The sequence below is a fragment of the Passer domesticus genome, chromosome 2 (assembly GCF_036417665.1).
Source record: "Passer domesticus isolate bPasDom1 chromosome 2, bPasDom1.hap1, whole genome shotgun sequence".
NCBI classification, from domain to species: Eukaryota; Metazoa; Chordata; class Aves; order Passeriformes; family Passeridae; genus Passer; species Passer domesticus.
This window is the reverse complement of record NC_087475.1, coordinates 113,117,509-113,137,028: the sequence shown is the minus strand read 5'-3', so window position 1 is coordinate 113,137,028 and position 19,520 is coordinate 113,117,509. Positions and strand designations below refer to the sequence as shown.

The 19,520-nt window shown below is 45.7% G+C and overlaps 1 protein-coding gene across 1 annotated transcript; it reads left to right on the top strand.

The window, feature by feature from the left end:
- The first annotated feature begins 13,187 nt into the window (after positions 1-13,187).
- Positions 13,188-17,536, top strand: LOC135294914 (somatotropin). The gene is made up of 4 exons (XM_064410849.1): positions 13,188-13,436; positions 14,025-14,141; positions 14,514-14,675; positions 17,238-17,536. The coding sequence occupies exons 1-4, from the start codon at positions 13,302-13,304 to the stop codon at positions 17,436-17,438; spliced, it is 615 nt and encodes a 204-aa protein (XP_064266919.1). The 5' UTR covers positions 13,188-13,301; the 3' UTR covers positions 17,439-17,536.
- Positions 17,537-19,520: the final 1,984 nt, after the last annotated feature.

The window sequence follows — 19,520 nt, the reverse complement described above, 5'->3', positions numbered from 1 at the left end:
AAGGATACCTTGTGTTCTGCAGACGTCTGCAGCACTGAAGTTGTAAGAAAATGCTTATCTTCACATTTTGTCATGAGGTCCCACAGCTGAAGGGTATTCTCAGCTGACTCTGATTGTGAACAAGCTGTTGCTGGGCTTCTGCAATTCAGTACGCTGCTCATACGAGCCCTTTGCTCTGCCACTTATTCTTTGCCTTTAGTGATTCAGAGAGAAGTGAAGCCCAGTGGTGGCATTCAGCTTTGCTGCTTTTCAGTGTGTATACTGCAGACAACCACTGCATGCTGTGCACGGTTTTTCCTCAGCTCTAAGCTCAACTGTCCATATAACTCTTGCATTGTGACAGAAGCCAGGAGAGAAGCACTTTTGCTGGATTAGTTGTTCTCTAGCCAAGACTTTCAAGAGCACCATAATTTGGGTGAAGAGAAGGGGACATGAGAATGCCTTCTGTACTGACACATGCTTCTCAGTGACCTATAGCTGCATAGCCTTTGCAGCAGTGAAGGTGTAAGAAAGTGCTTATCCCCACGTTTTGTGATGAAGTCCCATGGCTACAAGCATATCCTCACCTGACTCTGCAAATGAGCTGTTGCTGGATTTTTGCAATTAAGTACGCTGCGCACAAAATCCCACTGGTCTGCCCTTTCATTCCTCACCTTCCGTGATCTGCACAGAACTGAAGCTCAGCAAAGGCATTCAGTTTTGCTTCTTTTCACTGTCTGTGCTGCACGCTTGTACTGTGACATCTCTTGGGATTTTTTATCTTTGTGAGGTTGCAATTTGCACACTGACACTTCGAACTGAGGACTGTGCAGAGAGCACCACAATCTTACGGCGCTTTGCAGGCTGTATAGGAAAGAGGACTGCCCCTTCAATGTGGTGCAAATACAAGTTTCCACAAGTTCCAGGGCAAAGCTCCAGGCAAATGTATTGTCATGGCACATTTCCTCTGTGTGAGACGTAGTCGAAATGCTTTCCATCTAGATTTAGATGCCAAGAGGGCAGATTGTGGGGATACACAGTGCTGAGGACATTTGCATGGTCCAGGCGTCTTTTGCCGAAGCAGTGCGCTGCAGCCGACACAGTGTTCTGTGCAAGGAGTAGACAGTGAGTTGCCTCTGGGAGAATGAAAGCGTGACAGCTTCCAAGAGGCGAAGAACGAAGCCACAAAGCACCGGGCTGTGTGCACAGCATCCAGACTGCTGGAGGAGCATGCATGCCACTTGCCTGCCTGCCAAATTCACATTAGCATTTATACGGAGGAAGTTCATGGCCAGCTTTCTGGTGCTTCTACCTGCTGTGGTGTGATTTTGTTCTTTACTTAGTTAATTCATTGTTTTCCTATGTCAGAAAATGGTTTGTTCCATGTACCCCTGCCCAGTTCTAAAAATGGCTTTTCCCTCAAGTTGCATACATCCCTTTGCCTGTCAATCTCCTTCACATTATCCCTGTTTCTAGACCCTTCATTGTCAATCCTCTAAACCCTGCCCCTGCAGCATGTCCATCATTGTTTGCAACACCCCTTTGTCCAGAAACTTCTTTGTCAGTTATGTTATCCCACTTCTCCTATTAGTTGATTATGTAGACACTCCTCCCTTCTCTTCCATCATTGGTTGTATTATAATTATGTCCCCCCTCATGCTCCTCCTTGCTAGCTGGCAATTGGTTGTTAGGCAGTCTCCTCCCCGGAGCCTGCACCCCTTTATAAATTGATGTAATTGCATGTTCTGTGTTCTTATATGCCTGGTGCTTCTTACCTTGTTGTTTTGTACTATGCTCATTCTTTTTTCCTCCAGGAAAGGATAAGCAGCTTGGAATTCAGAGCTGGAGAGCCGCTCTCTTTCTCATTCATTGCTCCACCTTGATGAGAAACTCCTCTGGGTGCCTGCTTGGCCCAGGCCAGGGGTTTCCTCCCAGCGACCGAAGTGCCACCATGCACACTACAGCCTTGCAAGGACTAAAGATCCTGAGAGATGTCACAGTGCATGCAGCATCCACGCAGAGAAGCAGCAAACCTGAGTGCCATCACTTGCCTTTCATACTGTGTCCATCTCAGAAGGTGAAAAGTGAAGCAGCAGAGCACCGGGCTTGTGTGTACAGTGTATTGAATTGCAAACCTTGGGCAAAAGCGTGTCTAGAATCAGTCAGCAGAGAATACACTTGGTGCTTGGAAAAGTAACACGGTGCCGTTGTACTTCATCCTAAAACGTGGAGATAAGCACTTTCTTCCACCTTCACTTTGCAAAGCCCTTGCAGTTGGAGATCACCAAGAACGCATCAAAACAGAAGGTGCTCTTGAAGTGCCCCTTCTCCAAGCAGCCTTGAAACTCTCACAACATGCTGTGACACTGTACTCTCCTTCTCAAATAGAGAACTGCCATTCTTCTTTCACAACCCTCTTGGCAACTTTCAGCAGGTGCTCCCACAGAAAAAAAGCTGTAGAAGTAAAAGCCAGTGCTGACCTGCACCTTCCCTCTTCTGCAGATAATCCACATTTAACACACTGGTGCATCTGTTGTAGGGTTCTCTGCATCTCGCAGCCTAAAGGGAAGTGCATTAGTTTACACTGTTCACTGATCTTCCCCTTCCAGGTGCAGACTCATATTTGCATTGAAACAGCAACATGAACTCCTTTGCGCTAATAAATCTTTTCACTCTCACAGAGTCAATTACAAATTTGAACATACCGGGCAAAAAACACATCTCACAAATATGTCAGCTGAAAAAGTTTTTGCCACCTACAACTTCAACCGAATGCATTCAACTGCATCTGTTGAAGAGAGGAGCTTGTCACAATACAACTCAGATAGGAAACTGAGGCACATAGCCTCAGAATGAAAACTTTTTGTTTAGTTCTCAAAAATCTTAAAGAGCTGCAAGATCCACTTATCAAATAATCTTAATATGCCACACAAATGCTGACACCTTTACTTGGTCTGTGATGTGTTTGTGCAGCAGACAGGGGGCTGTGGAATCCAGCTGGCCACTAAGAACATCCCATGAAAGCCCAAGAGAGACTCAAAAGTGTAACCTTATGAGTTTAACCTCTGCTTGGGTCCCCCTGTGCCTCGGTCCACTTTGTTCCGTGATCTTCAAAATCAGCTCTGAATGCTGACATTCTCCATGCATGTAAAAATCTCCCTGGGCTCAAATATTACAGCTGCTCTTGATGGAAGTATTTATACAGTGGCTAAGTGATTTGGGCTAAAAGGGACCTTAAACTCCTTGTTCTACCTCCCTACCATGGGCAGGCACACCTTCTACTAGATGAGGTTGCCCAAATATTGTCCCTCTTGATGCTTTTAAATGGTTCATTGTTTTCCCCTACTTTTTTTTTCTAAATCATGCACAATTGGTTTTTTGTTGTCTCCTTACTTATAGCCTTTCTGGAGCAGGAATCCATATTTTGTACTGGAGGGTGACCATCTATCCCCATTGGACAGTATGAGGAGCATTGTCCCTGCCTAGGTCTTTTAAATGTTCCACTGATAATAAAATAAAATAATCACTACAAAACTACTATGAGCATTGCTGAAGATGGAAGGGATAGGCAGTTCCAGAGTAGCCACAGGCTGAAATTACACTTGCATTCACTTAAAAAAAAAATTAAAAATCTTTTGATGTTCCAGTTAAATCTGGTATCTTTTAAGGAGAGTTTGCATACTTAAGGTTGTTCCTGGCCTGGTGGCTAGAACACCTTAGCTGCAGTCTTGCTCCACACCATTGGGTGTCATCTTAAAACCACCAGTCCTGGACTCTGTAGCTTTATCCAGGCTGTATTTCACAGCCAGGCTATTCCTGCTGTGCTTTCCAATAGGAATTTCTTGAAAAGGTGCTGTCCTCTTTTTCGTACAGCTATGGGTGTCCTTAAAATTTCAAACGCAGGCAGAGGTCCAGCAGTCTGGGTTTGTACAGCATGGGGCATGCAAATAAGGAGGCTTGTAAGAAATGGAGACAGAGATTTTATTGGACCTGCAGTGATAGAACAAGTGTGAATGGTTTTAAACTGCAAAAGGATACATTCAGACTAGATATGAGGAAGAACTTTTTTTATTCTGAAGGTGGTGAGGCACTGGTACAGTTTGCCCAGGGAAGCTGTGGCTGTCCCAACCCTGGAAACATTCCAGGTCAAGTTGGCTGGGGATCTGAGCAATATAAACTAGTTAAAGGTGTCCCTGCTCATTGCAGGGAGGTTGGAACTGGGAGTTCTTTAAAAGTCCTTTCCAACCCCAACCATTCTGTGATTCGATGAAACTTACCATAATGGCAGAAAAGGTCTGGAAATGACTGCTGGGGAAAAGAATGTGTTTTGGTTTTTTGGTTTTGGTTGGGGTTTTTTTTGTTGTTTGTTTGGGTTTGGGTTTTGTTTTGTTTTTGTTTTGTTTTGGTGGTTTTTTCCTTGTGTGTGGTTTTTCTTTTTCTTTTTTTTTTTTTTTTTTGGTAATCACAGATGAGGTTTCTTTTAAACAAACTTAGGTCAGAGGTGGCTTTCCTGAAGTAGAACCAGTAGCGGGGCCAAGACACTGGAGTCTGTTTTAATCCAGATTACTGGGTGGTGGAAAATGGTCTACATGTGAGCGTAAAAACCCTTCATGGGTGCCCTGTGCTGTCTGGACAGAATTCTCCATACAGAATTCTCTGTATAGCATTTTAGAATTTTGAGCAGAAAAGTCTGAAGCAGACTTAATGTCCTTGCTTTGTAGCAGATGGATGCAATGAGAGCATGGATGTACTATGGGAAAAAAGAGGGGTCAAAGCTGGTGTTTGATTACAACCCAAATATTGAACATGGGTCCAGATTCCTTCCCAAAACCAAATCAAGTTCACCTCTGCCTAAAGATACATAGAGGAGAACACGAGGGGTACCTGGAGGGGGGGAAGGGTGGCTTTTGGGCTCCTGGGAGAAGCACTGAAGCTCATCACCCAGCTCCACTGCAAATCTCACCTTGTCAAAACTCTCAGCCTCATTACAGATGGGTCCTCACCTGCAAAGAGACTGTCACAGCAGCATGTAGGCATGTCACAGAGAAGAGGATCTGTAGCTCAACAGAGGCTCTTTCCTTGAAAAAAAGCCTTAAGTTTGTTTGTGATAGAGGTTTTGTGATAATAAATCCCCTAACAGTTGAGGTGGGACAGGTCAGAGGACAGAGAGAGGGGCAAGGAGGTGTCTCAGGACATGGCATCTGCATCTGTTTTCATCAGCATCCCATGGGGACGGAAGAGCCTCTAACAACATCTCACTGTTTCTTGTCATGGAAACAGCTGAAGCAGGACCCTGAGCAGGTAGGTAAAGCAGTGCATGCTGGACAGCTGGGTGTGTGTTGGACTGCTGTCCCTGGTAAGGAGCAGATGGTTGGAAATACTCAAATACATACACAATTTCTCCTTTTCTCCCTGTCCTGGGGAAAAAAAAAATAAAAATTGAACACTTCTCTATCTCTTTGACCCTTTGGCTTTCAAGGAAAGCTCAGAAGTGCTCCATAGCAGAATGTGGATCTTCCTGTGCCATCCCTCAAACAGAGAGGATGCCCTGAGCCCATCTTCCTAGAAACAGTGATTAGAAAAAGGAAAAAAGAAACAGGAACATGATTTTTGGTTTTCCCTAAGCCTCTCCTGGGTCAGTGCTTCCCTTTTGCCTTCTCTTGTAGTGGTAGAAGCAACTCAAACTCTCCTTCAAAGGGAGAGGAAATCCTGACTATAAAAGCAATGACCATTTCAGTCATTAAAGCTGTGAGTGATTAACTTGCAAAAGGCATCGTAAAGGTGTCAGCTGTGCTTAATAGCATTTGGATGGCTTTATGACTCTGTTCTGACACATCATCAATGAAATTACCCTAGAAATAAGCAGATGTGAGCAGAAGTGTCTCTTGTGGTGAAGCGCAGGCTCTGCTGCACTGATCCAGCATTAACCTGGGGTTAATAGACCACTAGTGAGCTACAACGTGCATTGTGTATTAATGCATTGCTGAAGTCTGGAGACGTCATCAGTGGCTGGTCCTGACTATCATCAGTATCTGAAAGCTACTGTAGAATTGTACCAATTATCCTTATTTAATTAATTTTTTTATAGCTATCACTGTATAATTGTGCTTTTCTAGAGCAATAAGCTTATTTCCACCAAGGGGAAATATTCTGTTTATTTTCCCCAAATTCATCCAGACTATTTCAGTGATTGCCAAACAGCAGATACAAAGTGCAGTGTATCTCCAAATTGGCTGGATGCTCTTGAGATTGAAAAGCATCTGGGAAGTCTCTAATGCCCTTACAGAACATTTTGAACAAAGCACCTTCTTCCACCCAGCCTGGGTGTCATAGTTGGGACTTAAAGAGGGATCAGTAGGTGAGAGAAGTCAGTGGCACAAAGTCCCCAAGCAGTTTAGTAGTCATGTCCAGACGAAATGAGCCATGCATTTGGGATTCACAGTGGGAGTTGAACACTGAACATGGCACATGTCCCATCTCTGGAAATATTCAAGAGCAGGTTGCTCAGGGCCTGGAGCAGCCTGGTCAAATGGAAGGTGCTCCTGTCCATGGCAGGGTTTGGAATGAGATGAACTGTCATGTCCCTTCTCACCCAAACCATTCTGTGATTCCATGGTTCCTTCAAAAATGGCATCTTAGAAGAATTTAGCAGCCAGGTTTCCCCACTGAGTAGTGCAATATCTGATGCAAATCTTGTGGGTTTGCCCCAAGAATTTGCCAGTGTCATGCCAATTCAGATGGCTTTTCCCTGTGGAGGCTAGCGGTTGTAGTTGCAAGATTTTAGTACTGAAATTAGAGCTGCACATTAAGTATTGATGTGCAAGGAAGAGAGAGGAAAGCAGCTCAGGAAATGGTGGTTGAAGTGTAAGACAGTAAAACAGGGTGTTTTCCTTGCCACTTCCTGGGGAATGGGTTAAACATTGGGATGAAACTCACAGCAAAAATAAAGACAATTAAAGGTCCTGGAAATCTCAGCTAAGGATTTAAATGTAATAAATAAAAAATGCCTTAAGAGAGGAGTAACTGAGAGTTCTTGCTGCACAGGATCTGGCTGGGTGCATGAGAACCCTGAGGAGTCAGGAAGGGCCAAATTTTGAGTATGTCAAGTTCTAAACAAACCAGGATTTTCATTCAAGCTTCTCCCTAAGCAAAGAAGAAGAAAAATCTCATAGTTGCAGAGAGTATTCCTAATGGAAATATTCAATAACCATAATTTGATCTTGGCTTTCTCATAAATCCAAAGCAATTTCCCCATAATATCAGGAGAATATATGGCCTTTCTTGAGGCAGCAGAAACACCAAATAAATCAAAATTTTAATTCACTTGAAAACATTACCCAGCATTTCAGATTTAATTTGTCTGATGAGATGGAGTCAGATTGAAAACAGCGATGCAGGGAAGCAAGAAGAAAATCAGAACACAAAACCAAGCACATATTAGACCATCAATGTGCATTAGTGAATCGTAGCAACAAAAAGGAAAGGAGTCACAACCCTAATGCCCTGAGAAGCAGTCTGCCCAGAACACAGTTTGAAGGGCCAAATCTTTGACTTTGTGGGTTTTCCCCGAAAATGTACATTTTAATAAATGGGTAATATATCTCTGAGCTTGTTGTTGTAAATGGGTTGATAAATGGGTTGTAAAATACCTCTGAGCTTGTTGTTGTAAATGGGTTGAGAAATGCACAGAAGTCAGGTACGTGGTCACACAACATCCTTTCCATCTCGGGGCTCTTCACCTCTTCAGCATCCTAGGAGAAGGATTTTTCCTAACTCTGCCAGCTGGGAGCTGAAGCAGTGGGGAATGTTTCTGAAAGTGACTCCTCTTCAAAATCCCTTTTCATACATGGGGAAACTGAGGCAGGCAATAAGATGACTTTCCCAAACTTAAATTACAAACTGAGTAAGCCCTTTGCAGACTTATGAAATTGCAGTTGAACTATGCTGGCAGTCTCTGTATTTGCTGACCACCCCCACTAGCACCACTGGAGTAGAAAGTGCCTTTTTTGGAATAGAAGCCACCAAGATCAAGTCAAAACTGAGCACCTGGCAATCAGCAGATCTGTGACATCTTGTGCTGAACACCCTAAGCCATAGAATCACAGAAGGTTTGAGGTGGAAGGGACCTTAAAAACATTATTTTCCATGCCCTGCCAGGGCAGGGACACCCTTCACTATTGGAGATTACTTCAAGTCCCATCCAGTTTGGCCTGGAACACTCCCAGAGATGGGGCAGCCACAGCTTCTCTGGAAAATCTGTGCCAGGGCCTCACCACCATGACAGGCAGGAATTTCTTCCCAGTATCCCATCTAACTGTGCCTTCTGTCAGCATCATTCCCTCTTGTCTTGTCACTCCACGCCCTTGTCCAAAGTGCTTCTCCAGGTCTTTTGGAGCCCCTTTAGGTACTGGAAGGGCCTCTAAGTTGTCCCCAGAGCCTTCTTTTCTCCAGGCTGAACAATTCCACCTCTCTCAGCCTATCCCCAGAGTAGAGAGGCTCCGGTCCTCCTCATACTGTGCACCTTGGGATGGCTCCTCTCCACACGCTACAGAAAACCCATCAGCAAAAGCTGTTTTGGGAATCTTCATGGACTGTGGCACTGCTAGAGCTGGGATTTGACCTCAGCACCTTTCCTCTCCACCCCACTGGCAGCCCATAGGACAGTGCATTCATTTGGAGAGGCACCAAGCAATTCAGCCCAGGAAGGTTAAGGCTGATGGTTCCTGAGTGGCAGCTCATGCTGGGACACACATGATGATGTCAGATCCACTGGTGGAGAGAGAGACTGAAAAAACGGGAATTAATTACTCTTCCCAGAGTCTGTTTTTATTCCCTGCTGCTGCCTGTTTCTGGACAACTTGCTGTTGCTGCATTTCAATTTAAAAGACTTACTTTAAAAATCACTGGAAAGGGGAAAAATTGACTGACTTTGCTTTGTTTTCAGCAGAAGAGATAAGATTTATTCTTAATTTACCCGTGTCTTTGCTATCATTACCTGCTTTCCAGCTGTGTTGCTAATGAGTGTCAGTACCATAATTTTACTAATTGAGAAACTGAGGCATGGGCAGTGACTGTGACATTCCCCAGGACATGGGTAGGGATTATTTCTGGGATATGAAATCTCTTTATCTGGTTCCTGTGCTGCAGCCCCAAGCCAGTCACATGGAAATTGCACTTCATAGATAGCAATCTTACTGACTGCTTTTGTACACTTCTCTGTACATGATTTTCTTTTGGGTAATTATTATGGGAAAATTGCAGAAGCAGAGGAGAGTGGTAATGGTCCATGTGGAAAATGATCATGAGCAGTCAACCTCCAGGCTGACTGGTAAAGCAGAAAACCACTGTATTTTAGATTGGTTTAGTAAGGAAGCAGGCTAAAACTCCCAACCAGCATTTATGGATGCAGAAAACAGGAGGGTTTTCAGAAAAAAAAAATTGTAAAATACATTTCCACATGTTGGAAACTGGAATCAGGGCTGTTTGAACAAGGGTGGCTGGTTTTGCATAGACTGGGTTGCAGTCCTGGACCTCTTTAGCCTGAAAGAGACTACGAGAAAGATGGAGAGAGACTATTTACAAGGCAGTGTAGTGACAGAACAAGGGGGAATGGTTTCACACTGACAGGACAAGGGGAATGGCTTCACACTGACAGAGCGCTGAGTTAGATGACATATTGGGCAGAAATTCTTGGCTGTGAGGGTACTGAAGCCCTGGCAGAGGTTTCCCAGAGAAGCTGTTGCTTGGAAGTGTTCCAGGCCAAAATGGATGGGGCTTGGAGCCACCTGGTCTAGTGGAAAGAGCTGTAACAAGATAATTTTTAAGGTCCCCTTCAAACCTGATCATTCTATGAATTTATGTCTCTAAAAATCTTTCCAAATGGGTTCCGTGAAATTGTGCAGTCCTACCTCCAGTAAGCAAAATCCATAAATTCCAGAAGGAGTTCACCTTCCGAGCAGTGAGCTAGAAGAGGTATCAACTGCCACTTCAATCCTCTGTCAGTCATTTCATTGCCCTCCAATGTACAGAGCCTAGGCTGTGGGCTGGCAGTGGCTCCTTGGGCAGGACTTGCCAGCTGTGCTTGCCTGGGAAGGTCCAGGGAAGGAGGGTTGGAAGATTGAGGTAGGAAGGTAAGACCAGGCTGGGAAGGTCCTCTCCACACAACCACCCCAAGATGGGGGGATTTCTAGGAATCGGGGAGCACATAAACCTGGAAGGAGAATTGTTTCACTTTAGTGAAACTTGTTAAGTAGGTGATGCTTAGCGTAAGGCAGGTGGATGTGTGAACATGCTGAAGAGATTTGGGGCTTTTCTCTCTTTCAAAAAAGGAAAGGAACTTGGAAATGACATGTGATTTTAAGAGATACTGCTTTAGGTTGCAAATGCCTGTGTCTGAAATCTAGAAATACGCAAAGTTGAGGTTTAAGAGCTTATGCAGCTATAGTTTTGCCAGTGCTGTGCCCAGACCGACACTTCAGTCACACCGCCTTCCCCACAATGCTTCTTCCTCATTTAATGCCCAGAAATTATTGGGGACAAACCAAGGCTCAGGGGAATTGCACAGGCTGATCATCCCAGCATCTCCATGCTAGGCTATAACATAAAAAATGTTGACTTAGCACCAAGCTTTCACTGACAGACTTAGAGAGCCAGCCAGGGACAGCGAGAGGCAGCAGAACATGGGTGCAAGGTGCTGCACTGGTACATTATCATCATTCACAGGCAGCAGTGCGTGGGTTGTGCTGAGGTGCTGCTGCTTTGCTCATCTCTGACAAATATTGATATATTTAAACATAATCTGGAGCAGAAAAACACAACCAGATGTTGCTGCCCTTTGGGTGACGGGATACCTGATAGCCATTCCCACTTGTCCAAGGACTGACATTTACCTTGTGACACCACCACATCTCCACCCCAGGGGCTTTTCAGAACAGACCATGCTCTCCACAGCATGTTTATTAACCAGCTCTGCACCCTATGCTCCAGCTGCACCAGGGATGATGCTGTCTCTTGGAAACTGGACCCACAGTGGGAGGCATGGCAAACACAGGGGCTGGGGAAGACAAATCACCACTTGACCAGAAAGAAATAGACACTGAACTCCCAACAAAAGATCAAATCAGTGTGGTTTGGGGTAAGAAGTGCCTTAGGAGGTGTAAAAGACCTTTAAGACTTCCCCCCTGTAGTTGTCCATCCGAGGTTCTGTTGAATTTTGCTCAAAAGAAAGTGTAGGTGTGCTGTGGGGCCAGGCTGGACTGGGCTTGGAGCAACCTGGTCTAGTGGAAGATGTGCCATGGCAGGGGCTTGGAATGGGATGAGCTTTAAGGTCTCTTCCAACCCAAACTATCCCATGATTCTATGATTCTCTTCCCCACCTTTGCTTCCCTATCTCTTCTACCTCATTTCCACAGCAACTCTCTGCTTGGTCTCTTTAGGAGCAGGAAGATGTTCATGACCAGATCTTCTCACAGACTGAGAATGAGAGAAACCTCCTAAAGCTCTGGCTGGTGGATTTGCAGTGGGTAGGCTGGAACCCCAACAAACACCTAGGCATGACAGCTCTTTGTCACACCCACAGCAAACCAACTCAGCAATACGATTTGCTGAGTATTCTTTTTTTTTTTTTTTGTAGAAATTGAAAGATATAGGATTAATCTGACAGCATCCATCCAGTTCTATCCCCACTAACAATAAAGGGGAAAACATAGGATCACAGAATTGTTTAGGTTGGAAAAGCTGTCGGGGATCACCGAGTCAAACTGTTCCCCCAGCACTGCCAAGCTCACCACTAACCTATGTCCCCAAGTGCCACATCAACAAAGCTTCTGAATCCCTCCAGGAATGGGGACTCCACCACTGCCCACGACAGCCTGTGCCAGGGCTGTACAACCCTTTTGGGGAAGTCATTTTCCCTCATATCCAACCTGAACCTCCCCTGGCACACCTTGCCATTTGCTTTAACTCAGAAATCTCCCAAAATGGTCAGTCAGGCCTGTGAACTGTGAGCCAAGGCTGCAAAGCCAGGCAGGAAAAGGCAGGTGGACAAAGCAAATTCCACCATGTAAAAGCATTGATGTGACTTGGGATGGGTATTCCAACGACCAGAAAACTTCTATTTGCCAATAAACAGCAGGATATGGCATAATCATTAAGTACTGATTTTATCCTCAGGCAAACAACCTTCCCAACTTGTACATTTATGTATAAATTACTACAATGAGGCAGCACCACTGTGAACACATGTGCATTTATGCACGGAGAAGATGCACAGTTGTTGCGATCATAGTGAGCACACAGATCCATTTTAAACAGACTCCCTGCTATATAAAGGGTGGCTCAACAGTTCCCCTTGGCAGATGAAAGGAGGAAATATTCACTCTCAAGCAACACCTGAGCAACTCACCAGGCAGAAATGGCTCCAGGTACTTTTTATTACAGTTTTAAAGGATTTGTCAGTGCTGCCATGTGTGTAGGGTGAGAGGAGATGATGATGGGGTGGTATGTGGTGGGATACACACACTCTGTGACAGCCCTAACTTAAAGTATGGCAATTTATAAACCAATGAAAAAGAATACCTTTTCCTGCAATGTGACCTTAATTCATTAATTAATCTTTAGTCTAAACAGGCCAAGTCCTACAGGCTCCAGGGCATTTCTCCTCCAAGGGGGATTTGTCTGAGATGAAGTCTGTGGTCTTCACAGCAGACAAACACTAGTGTGAGTCAGATGTCAAAGGCTGAAAACATTTAAGGTTGACAAAGATCACCAAATTCTGCAGTCATATCCCAGAGAGTCGGTCAGAGCACAGGTAATGTCACCATCTCTCACCCAGTGAGGCAGACAGCCAGCATCACATCAGCAGTACACATAAACCTTGGCTACAGAGAGCTGCTCCCAGGCCTTCACCTGGCACTCATCATCCCCTGCTTGCTCGTGTAACCATGCTCTTTTCACATGGGCAAGGACTCATGAGAAAAGGAAAACCGTGAGCGTATCAGGGAAAAACATTGGCACACATGCTAGTTTTCATGGAGCAGCCGTGACTCCACCCAGGAATACACTGCTGGTAACACTAGGAGAAGCACAAGCTCTTGGTGGGGGCAGGTCTTGGTGAAAGGGTTTCAAAGAATTTTGGAGAAGGCTAAGCTTACTCTTGGTGCCAAGAGGCACCAAGGAAGATGAGCCTTCAGACAGCATGGACAGGAGAGACTGGGAATTCATTCCCAGGTGCCGCTCCCTCCTCAACCCAGTTTCCTTAGGACAGCTAACACCTTCTGCTGTGCTTTGCTGCAGGCTCATGGTTCTCTCCTCTCACCATTGCCATGATCACTCTGGGACTGCAGTGGCCACAGCAGGCTGCCGCCTTCCCGACCATACCCCTTTCCACCCTGTTTGCCAACGCTGTGCTGAGGGCTCAGCACCTTCACCTCCTGGCTGCCGAGACATACAAGGAGTTCGTAAGTGCTGTGGTCTCTGGTCATCTCCTCTGCTTTAGTTTGGTGGCTTCAGGACTGTGTAACAGGCACCTTTCAACTATTGGTGTCTCCTTTGTCCTCTTTTGATGAGGAGAGAGGTTGTAAACAGAATAGCACAGGTTATGTTCCATTGGACTGGACCTTGTTTCTTCCTCTTAGACCTCTGCTCCCCTACTCTGATCCTGCTCATCCCCCCTTCTCAGGATGAGCTGTGACATGGCACAGATATGTGATGAGACTTTCCTGTGCTGGTCACCTCTGGCCCTGGGAGAGTCTGAGTGATTAAAACTGCCTAGGTTCTTCTGCTGACAGGAGCTGGCAGGAGCTGTCCTTTGGGGTCATTTACTCCTTGGGAGAACCTAATTTAGATGTGGTTTCTGTTCACCTCAACACCTTGGCTTAGGAAGACCTTTAGGCCCAGTAGCTGTTTTGCCAACACAATATTCCCACCTGCCAAGCCTGTCCAAAGGCACCTCGTCATTTATTTCTTGCAAAGAACAGCTTGGGAAGTGTCTGAGGTCTCTCAGAACATGGGCAATAGATCTGTGTGTATTTGGGATGTCTCCACAGGAACGCACCTATATTCCAGAGGACCAAAGACACACAAACAAGAATTCCCAGGTAGCATTTTGTTACTCGGAAACCATCCCTGCTCCCGTGAAGAAGGATGATGCTCAGCAGAAATCAGTAAGTTTTTTTCACCCTCAGGGCAAGCACAGACCTACCTCAAGAGCCCAGCTGTGCTTCCCTGCAGGAACAGAGTGTTTTCATCTGTGAACATTTAAGTGCTTCATCCCTCTCCTCCCTTTTTGATTACTTAAACCCTGCATAAAGAAAGAAATATTTTCCGGGCTACACGGTAAATGACATTCCCACCCCAAGCATGAGAAGAATTGTTGTCTGCACAGGACACAGGTGTGGGTGGTGCTATTCAGCCTGAAAAGTTTATTTCTGCTGAAGCTGTAGGAGTGGTGGCACATCCCCAGGTGTTCCAGAGAGAGCAGGACGTGCTATCAAATATCCCTGTACAGCTTTGACCCTTTCTTGTGGTAATTTCAGGACATGGAGCTTCTTCAGTTTTCCCTGGTTCTCATCCAGTCCTGGCTGACCCCGGTGCAGTACCTAAGCAAGATGTTCACAAACAATCTGGTTTTTGGCACCTCAGACAGAGTGTATGAAAAACTAAAGGACCTGGAAGAAGGGATCCAAGCTCTGATGAGGGTAAGTTGCAGCATGCAGCATGACTGTGGAATTGCAGAGATCTCCCAGACAGGGGGCACTCAGCTCTCATGGATCCTTGGGAAATCTCACCACCTTCCTCTCTGAAGACCAGTGGCATTCTTAGGACTTGGTTTACCTTTAGATAATGAGATCATGATACTGCACATTGGGTTTCATCACTAGGGAGGATAAGAAAACACAGAACAGATGTTAGCACCCATCACAAAGCGCTACTGCCTAGGAATCAGAACAATTCACACAAAAAGTCTTCCCAAACCCAGCAACAAAAAAAATACTCAGTTGTACTAACAGCAAAATAATGTTTGCTACATCTCCATGCAAAATACTTTGAAATGTGGCAAATTTTGTGATGATTCACAACATTTTATAAAACCCTCTGTGTACAGGTGTAAACTTGCACTCTGGTGTTTCCCTCATACATCAGTACAGCATCCAGAGAGCTGAAAGCTGTGGGGTGATCCTCTTCAAGGAAGAGCTAATCACAGATTCACAGAATGGTCTGGGTTGGAAGGGACCTTAAAGCTTATCGCATTCCAACCGCACACCATGGGCAGGGACACCTTGCCCCCCCACACCATGGGCAGGGACACTAGACCAGGTTGCTCCAAGCCCCATCCAACTTGGCCTTGAACACTTCCAGGCATGGGGCAGCCACAGTTGCTCTGGGCAACCTGTGCCAGGGCCTCACCACCCTCATAGGGAATAATTTCTTCCTAATACCTAATCTACATCTCTCCTCTTTTAGTAAAAACCATGCCCCCTTGTCCTGTCTCTATCTGCCCATGTAAAAAGTCACTCTCTGCCTTTGCTCTAAGTCCCCTTTATAATATTCTTCATTTTTGCTTTGTTGCTTTAAATGAAGTTGTGTATTATCTGCCAGGATGCTTTTCAGTTATGTTTATTCTGTAATTAAGTTTATCTGGCAGGCTCACCCTGTAGCTCTGAAACCTGCAGCTGTGAGAAATGAGTCTGGAATATTGTTTACATCTTCCAGCATTAAAATTACTCTGAAATTCAGACCCAGAGAGTAATCGGAGACTTCTGTCCTGGCACTTCAGCAGGAGAAAGTAGGGATAGGTATCAGTACCACATCCAGATTTTTGTGTGGGTGAAAAATCCTTTACTGTGAGGGTGGTGAGGCCACAGCACAGGTTGCCAGAGAAGCTGTGGCTGCCCATCCCTAAAAGTGTTCAAAGCCAGGTTAAATGGGGCTTAGAGCAACCTGATCTAGCAGAAGGTGTCCTGGCCCATGGCAGAGAGGGTTCAAATTAGATGGTCTTTAAGGTCCCTTCCAACCAAAACCAGTTTGTGACTTCATGATTCTATGATTTTGGTCCCCATTTGGTGTGTGCTTGGGCATTAGGAAATGGTACACAGAAACCAGCCAAACAATCATATTTCACACATTTATGGCCCCTTTTTCTTAACTAAAACTTTCCTGTTTGTGGCAGCTGGTGATCACAGCAGGGCAGGAGGAGTGCAGCTCTCAGTTCCAGATGTACATGGCTTGGGTCTGGGTTAGAGCTTTGTTTTCTGGCAAAGTGGGAGAAAAGAGAGAATTATTTTCCTGGTTCCATCTCCTTGACTGGAGGAGGTACAGAGAGACCCTGCAACTTAACTTACTCTTTGTTTTAAGACCCCAAAGACACACTGCTCCCTCCCTGCAGCCCTGTGCCCAGCCCCCTTCTCACTGTAGCATCACCCCTGCATCACTGCTCTTCCTGCAAACACGTACACTCAAAAATATGTTTGAAATGTTCTTTAAGACTGGAGGGAGAACCCCCTGACCTCATTTAAAGTTCAGTGGGAACTGTGGCAAGATCATAGAATCACTGAGGTTGGAAAAGACCTCCAAGATCACCAAAGCCAAGACTGACCACTGCCCTGTCAGCCAGACCAGAGGAGTGAGTGCCGTGTCCAGCCATTCCCTGAACATCTTCAGGGACAGTGGCTTTACCACCTCCCTGTGCAGTCCCTTCCAATGTTTAACAATCCTTTCTGCAAAGAAATTCTTCCTGATGTTCAATCTGAACCACCTCTGTCACAGCTTGAGGTTGTGTCCTGTTGTCCTGTCCCTTGTTCCCTGGGAACAGAGCTTGACCCCCACCTGACTCCACGCTCCTATCAGGGAGTTACAGAGAGTGAGAAGGTCCACCCAGAGCCTTCTATTCTCTAGTCTGAGCCTCCCCAACTACTTCTGGTGCTCCAGACCCTTCCCCAGCTCCATTCCCTTCTCTGGACATGCTCAAGCACTCAATGTGTTTCTTGTCAGGAGGGGCCCATAGCTCCAGCAGTGCCCAGGGCAGGGGGCTGTTACTGCCCTGGTCCTGCTGAACACACCATGGCTAATGCAAGCCAGGTGCCATTGGCTTCTTGCCCAGCTGGGCACACGTGGGCTCTTGTTCAGCCACTGGCAACCAGTACTCTCAGGGCCATTCCCAGCCACTCTGCCCCAGCCCGGGGCACTGCATGAGGTCATTGTGACCCATGTCATTCCCAGGCCCCCACCGCCTCTCCCAGCACCTCGCAATCCTCTTGCAGGAGCTGCAGGACCGAAGCACCCGGGGTCCCCAGATCCTCAAAGCCACTTACGAGAAATTTGACATCCACCTGCGCAGTGAGGACGCGCTGCTGCAGAACTATGGCTTGCTCTCCTGCTTCAAGAAGGACCTGCACAAAGTGGAGACCTACCTGAAGGTGATGAAGTGCCGGCGCTATGGGGAGGGGAACTGCACCATTTGACACCGGTGACAGTTCCCTTCCTGCTCCAGCCTCTTGCTGACCATGGCTGCCCTATTCCTCTGAAAGAAAACTGGAGAATAAACCTGCTACTGCCAACATGTCTGCTTTTTGGGGTGGGACAGGCTGCTGGGAGGGGCTGGGAGGGAGGAGCCAACGGGGTAGGGTGGGTTTGGGGCTTAGGATGTGTCTTTGGGATTAAATAAGCATGTTTGAAGCTTGGGGGGATAGGGGAAGCAGATTTAGGGGTAGATTTATACTGGGGAGTAGGTTTGTGACTGTGGGTAGATTTGGTCTCCAGAGAAGAGGTGCTCCAGCCCTCAGAGCATCTCTGTGGCCTTCTCTAGACTCAGTCTTGCAGCTCCTTGTCCTTCTGGTGTTGGACCCCAGAGCTGTAGGCAGCTCTGCATGTTGGTCTCACTGCAGATGGACAGAATCCTCCCTTCCCGGTGCCCATGCTGTGTGATCAGCCCAGCACGAGGGCTTTCAGGGTGCCAGTGCACACAGCTGGGCTATGTCCAGTTTTTACACACTAGTACCCCCAGGTCCTTCTTTGTTTCCGCTTTATTTTTTGCCAGCCTTCCCTCCTCTCTGTTTCTAATCCAGACCTCTGCCAAAAATAAATCTTTGCTACAAAATTGTCTTTGTCCACAGAGAAAGAAGAGGGACAAAAGCCCTCCAAGGGAACATTTATTGTGATTTAGAGTGTTATAATAAACATTTCACGCTTCCAAATACATACATGGTTTGTGGCATGAGTAGGGCCATTGCCTGTTTAAAATATTGCCTGAGGCAAAGGTTCATTTCCAAGTGCATTGTTTACAGAGCTCCTTGAACACACTGGAGGGAGCACCAGCTGGTACCCCCTCATTCTGTGTTTGCTCATCATGATTAAAATGTGTCAGGATAATTTCTCCAAAGAGATCAGCCTGCATTAAGTCATGTCGTGTTTTCGAAGCACCTGCAACCCCATGTGTTGTCCAGATCCCCCTACTGAAAGCAGCTCAGGAGCCGATGAGCTCTTCCAAAAAGGAACTTTCTTCCGCACAGATGCACTCTTAGCCTGCTTCACACAAGCAGTAAGATGAAATCCAAACCACATCTAATCAGATGATTGAAGAATTCAGAGTTAAGAATTCCAATCATATATTTTTAAGCCCATTAAACACAACATTCACCCTTCTGTATTAAAATAATTTACTTTTTTCCCTCTCTGGCTTAGCAATGAGCTATTCAAGACATCTTTATTCTGCACAGAGAAACAACAGAGATAAGACAAACCAAGAGGGAAAATTCGTACTAAGAAAATGTGGATGATCTCTAGAAGCTTTTCAGAAAGAGCCAATGAAATTCCAAAATATTTTGATTTGCAGCACAGAGGGGGATACCTACAAAGAAAACCTTCTCTGGTGTCTACAAGTAGAAATACTGGAGTGTAAGGGCAAAAAGGAAATCCTATATCTTGTATTATGTATAGTGGCAAAAGAGAAGTGAAGAGAAAATGGAGGGAGAGAAGCTGGGTGCTGCAAAAAAACCCCATGATGACTAGGGGAAGACAGCAGGGAAGTGCTGCAAGAGAAACTGAGGAATTCTAGGAACGGGTTGGAACTGTCACTAAGAATTAGTCAAACTCTCAGAAAGTCATGTTGGATGCTGTATTTCACCTGCATGAGAATGACAAGATATTTCTCTGCCATCAGTAAAAGGAATGTTGATCAATGATACAAGAGACCAACAGGTTTCCATTACCAGATACCAGCTGCATGACTTGAACTCTAATTGCTTATGGAACTTTGGAATACAGATCCACAGAAGCTCCTACTAGGCTTGATGCTCTTCAATGTTTTCCTCAGTGATCTGAAAATAAATATAAAATTTTTGCTGATACAATGCACAGAAAACAAAGAGACCACAAAAACTGTAATGGGTCACCTGGGGGCTGTACAGCCAAAGTACATGTAAAAAAAAAAACAGAAAGATTTTGGAATCTGGGAAAAAGCAGAAGGTTGTGGCCTGATTTCTTGGAAGATGGCTCTGAATACGCTTTGGGGTTCACCAAGAGAAGCAGTAAGTCTCATAATCTGG